Below are 4,557 nucleotides of genomic sequence, written 5' to 3' on the forward strand. Positions count from 1 at the left end.
TAAATAGGATGAATAACTGTGCCTTCCAAGGTCTTCGTTAGGATTCGACGAGATGATGATGAATAAAAAGCCCTAGCACTGGGTCTGGTGTTCAGTGAGCACTGATGGATAAAGCACAACAAGGCCTCTCTCTGTGACAGGGAGGAAGGAGTGGGTGCTGGTGGGAGGAAGGGGTGAGGAGGGGTGGGTGCTGCCGTCCCCACATCCAGGGAGTCAACCCCTGCCTTCCACCTGCCTCCTTGCTGGGTGCCCTCACCCACCCCAGCTCTGCCCTACACACCAATGTAGGAATAATTCGAGGTGATTTCTCAGCTGTGCATATTTTTTTAAGCAAACAGGCTGAAGTAACTGAAAATTGCCCCATTTTATTTAATGTCTTCCTGGGGCCCCCCCAGGCCTCCCCCATACCAGCGGCCTTTAGCCGTGGGGAGGCTGCGGGAGGCCGGAACGGGCTGCAGGGGCAACAGGGGAGCAAGGTCGGAATTGGCTCCTGGAGATGGGAGGGGTGAGCCCCGGAGGCCAGCTGTGGCCTGACTGTCAGACGGGACAGTCCCTCCTATTCCCATGGCGGGGAGGGGGGCGGGGAGCGGGCGGCAGAGGAGACTCATGTGCGCAGCCACGGTGTCCCCCCTTGGGCTGGAGGAAGCCACTGAGGCTCAGGGCCGGCGGGTGGGATGGGGGCTTAGCCCTTGAGCCGAGGCTGCAGATCTCTGGGCAGGGCGACAGTCACCAATGCGTGGAAGAGAGCGGGTCAGGGGCACCATATCATCACGGCTCGCCCGGATCTCTGCAGGAGCTCCCCAATCGGTCTCCCTGCTTCCCCCTTGGTCCCACCGTCTCTGCTCTGCGCCACAGCCAGAGCGCTCCTATTAAACCCAAAGACAGACCACGTCTCGCCTCGTTCAAACTCTCTGTGGCTCCCGCCCCCGGGAGAAGAGTCAGACTTTCCCAGAGTCTGTGGAGTCCTAAATGCCGACCGCACGCCCTCTCTGACCCCCTCCCCATCTCTTACTTAACCCTCCTTGCTGTGTCTCCATCACTCAGCCGCACTCCAGCCTGACCTTCAAGCCTGTTCTTCCTCCGCCTGGAATGTTCTCATGGGTCATTCAGGTCTGAGGTCAAATGTCACCTCCTCAGAGTTCTCTGACCGCGACCCCATCACTCTGCATCCTTGTATCCCGCTTCCTTGTCCTTAGCCCTTCCCACCTCCTGACATTATATTCAAATTTACCTGTTCATTTACGTTCTGTCTCTCCTAGAAGGTGAGCTCTGTGTGGGCGGGACTCTGCTTTGTTCACTGCTGTGACCTCAGGCCTTGAACAGGGCCTGGCACTTGTGGAATAAGTTAGTGAAAATAGAGACTGACGGAGAGATGGAGGGGGAATGATGGACAGGTGGATGGGAGAAAGGAAGGACGGATGGATGAATGGGCGAAAGGACTGATGCAAGGATGGATGGATGGGAGGGCTGGATGGGTAGATGGATGGACGGATGAGTGGATGGATGGATGGATGGAGGGAGGGAGGGATGGAGGGATGGACAGAGGGAGGGAGGGATGTAAGATGGGTGGATGGAGGGATGGATGGATGGGTTGATGGGAGGATAGAAGGAAGAATTGAAAGAATGGGTAGAAGGATGGGTGGGTAGAAGGAGGGATGGATAAATCAATGGACAGAAGAAAACACAGAAATATGGAAGGAAGACGAGAAGGATGGATGGATGGACGGACTGACAGATGGAGACACAGGCAGACAGACACAAAATCGGGGCAGGATGCGCATGTGGTTCTGCCTCAAATGGAAGCACAGCTCACAGCCCTCCCTTGGGGCTCTCAGAACCCTCAAGCCCCAGCCTCCTTCATCCTGCCCCTCCCCTGGGCCCAGCCCCCTCAAAAAGTGACACGGAGGAACATGGCAGGTGGGGGACCGGCCCCAGGCTTTATTGAGCAGATTCCGGGGAAGGGTGGCCAGGCAGGCCCTCACCCCGGCCCTGGAGCCGCCTCTTCTTGCCCTTGCTGCCCCCCAGGGTGGGCCTGGGCCACTGGGGCCTGGGCGCCCTTCAGCTGCTGAGGAAGCAGCCCCGCTTGTGCCACTTCTGGTCGCGGATACGGCGCACAGACTGCAGCTGGGGCTGGTTGGCGTCCCACTCGTTCCAGTGGCGGTACTCACCCCGCTCAAACACGTACTGGCGGCCGCGGTAGCCGGGGAACTCGTAGCCAACCCACCTGCAGGGAGACCAAGGTCGGGGTGAGGGTGGTAAGTGTCCAATCTCTTGCCTCCGGCCAGACCGAGTCTTTTAAAACCAGCGTTTGATCATGCCCTCCACCTGCCTAAATCCCTCCCTGGCTCCCCAGTGCCCTCGGGATGAACTCAAACTCCTAATCCTGCCCACAAGATTCTTCACGTAGCATCTCTAGCCTCATCTCTCATTCCTTCTTTATACCCCAAACTCCAGCCTGTCTTATTCTATTCTCCCTGAACCTGCATGTCTCTGAGCCTTTACACATGCTGTTCCTTCTGCCTGGAATGCTTGTCCTTGCCCCAACCTTATTTCATCTCCTCTTTCGTTAGTATCCTTTACATATCAATTCAGATATCTCCTCCTCCAGAAAGCCCTTCCTGACACCCCCAGGCTGAATCAAGTGCCTCATCAGGACCCTCAGAGGCCCTGTACATCCCCCATCACAATTCTGATCACAACGAATTGCGAATACTATTTCCTTGTCTGTCTCCCTATAAGACTGTGAAACTCTTGAGGGAGGAATTGTATAGTTCTTGTTGCCCCCATACCCTGACCATAGGTGATAACTTAGTAAAAAGTTGTTGAATACATTATTATCAGGTAGAGGTGGCACCTTTCAAGGCCCAACCCCAGATCACAAGCCTGCAAGTGAGATACAGTCACCTGGACAAAGGGATGGTGATCCTAAGATTGTATTAACAGAGATATCAAGCCTAGAAGGAGGGAGGTGATGAGCCTGCTCTCCTATGTACTACTCAAGCCACGCCTACCTACAGGCTGGGTTCCCTGGTAAGAAGGACAAAGATTGCAAAAAGGAAAAAAATATCTGAGTTCAAGGGCCTAGGGATGTTCAGAAAAGGAGTGAAGATTTTGCTGGAGACAGGTAAGGGGGACAGACTTCACTTGGTTAAAAAAAAAGATAAAACTGTCTATAAGTCAAGGCTTCCTGGACAACCAATGGTACAGGAATGCAAGCAATTGGACATTCGCCTCATGGGGGATCTTGAATGGGGCTTTGAGCACCGTTGGTATAGACGCACTGACTTGAGTGAAGGGCCTCCGGGCCTGAAGGAGCAGGAAACGTCAGCTGTGTAGGAAATTGTGAACAAAGATTCTGTGTGGAGCCAGAGGCATGCCAACTGGAGGACAGGGCAGGGGCAAGAGTGGGATCAGGTCCCTTACGTCCCGTTGATGGCCCGGACGCTCGCCACACGGTCCTGGAAGCCGTGAGCCCAGAGGCTGGGCACGTCATCGTCCACTATCTCCATCTTGCGGCCGCCGAAAGCCGGGTTCTCAAAGAGATGCAGCTTGTGATCCGGACCATCCTGGGGGCAAAGACCACGGGGTGAACCGGCTGCTCCCATGCCCAGAACAGGGGGCAGGGAGGCTCCAGGAAAGAATTAAGTCAAATAACGTCCACCCCCAGAGCTGGTCTCCTTAGGCATTTTAGAGCCAGAGAGCCGTGAAACCAAGAGGGGCCTTTCAGGTGTGGTTAAAAACTCCGTCATTTAGCAGATAGGGACAGCGAGGCACAGAGAGGGTGGCAGGAGGACAGAATTATTCACGTAGAATGCCAGCCAAGCCCTCGGCTGAGCTTGTGGAAGGAGCTTGCCTCACGAGCTCCAGGCACGTCCTGCTTCTAGGCGTTATACTCACAATTTGCAGAGGCCGGAGGGACAGGAGGCTGTCACCGCGGTGGCTGTTGGACCACGCGTCCCAGCGAGGATAATCCCCCTTCTCCAGGACATACTGCTCCCCGCGGAAGGCCCTGCGCTCAAATGCCAGCCACCTGCAGGAGGAAAGAGGCCTGGGTCGCCTCTGCTGCCCTGCGGGAGGACCCAAGACTAGTGAGGGGGGTGCCCAAGAGCTGCTGACTTTTGACCCTGCACCTTCCCTCCAGCGCTACTACTGAGCCCCGGTCCTGGTACTGAGGGAGCTGCTGGAACATACTGGGAGTTGAGACTCTGAGTCAGAAAACCATCCTGGGGAAGAGTCTTGAGAATCTATTTTATGTGCAGCCTCTGTGTAGGCTGCTCAGAAATATTTTATTTTATTCTTATTTATTTAATTTAATTTTTTGGCTGCATTGGGTCTTCATTGCTGCACGCGGGCTTTTCTCTAGTTGCAGCGAGTGGGGGCTACTCTTCACTGCAGTATGTGGGCTTCTCATTGCGGTGGCTTCTCTTGTTGCAGAGCACGGGTTCCAGGAGCGCGGGCTCCATAGTTGTGGCTCGTGGGCTCTAGAGAGCAGGCTTGGTAGTTGTGGTGCACGGGCTTAGTTGCTCCACGGCATGTGGGATCTTCCGGACCAGGGCT

The 4,557-nt window shown here is 55.4% G+C and overlaps 1 protein-coding gene across 3 annotated transcripts in view; it reads right to left on the reverse strand.

Annotated features, from left to right (window-relative positions):
• Positions 1 to 1,962: 1,962 nt before the first annotated feature.
• The window catches only part of CRYBB3 (crystallin beta B3), a 5,367-nt gene continuing 2,772 nt past the window's right edge, over positions 1,963 to 4,557 (reverse strand). For 2 of the 3 annotated variants that reach the window (XM_030860672.3, XM_060310221.2), the window contains 3 exons: positions 3,898 to 4,030; positions 3,424 to 3,566; positions 1,963 to 2,224 (listed from right to left, as the gene is read on the reverse strand). In XM_030860672.3, coding sequence (XP_030716532.1) covers positions 2,059 to 2,224; positions 3,424 to 3,566; positions 3,898 to 4,030 — 442 coding nt within the window. In that variant the 3' untranslated portion in view covers positions 1,963 to 2,058. Of the gene's footprint in view, positions 2,225 to 3,054; positions 3,329 to 3,423; positions 3,567 to 3,897; positions 4,031 to 4,557 lie in introns of those variants that run through there. The other variant, XM_060310222.2, reaches the window with a different exon arrangement.

The sequence above is a fragment of the Globicephala melas genome, chromosome 13, assembly GCF_963455315.2.
Source record: "Globicephala melas chromosome 13, mGloMel1.2, whole genome shotgun sequence".
NCBI classification, from domain to species: domain Eukaryota; kingdom Metazoa; phylum Chordata; class Mammalia; order Artiodactyla; family Delphinidae; genus Globicephala; species Globicephala melas.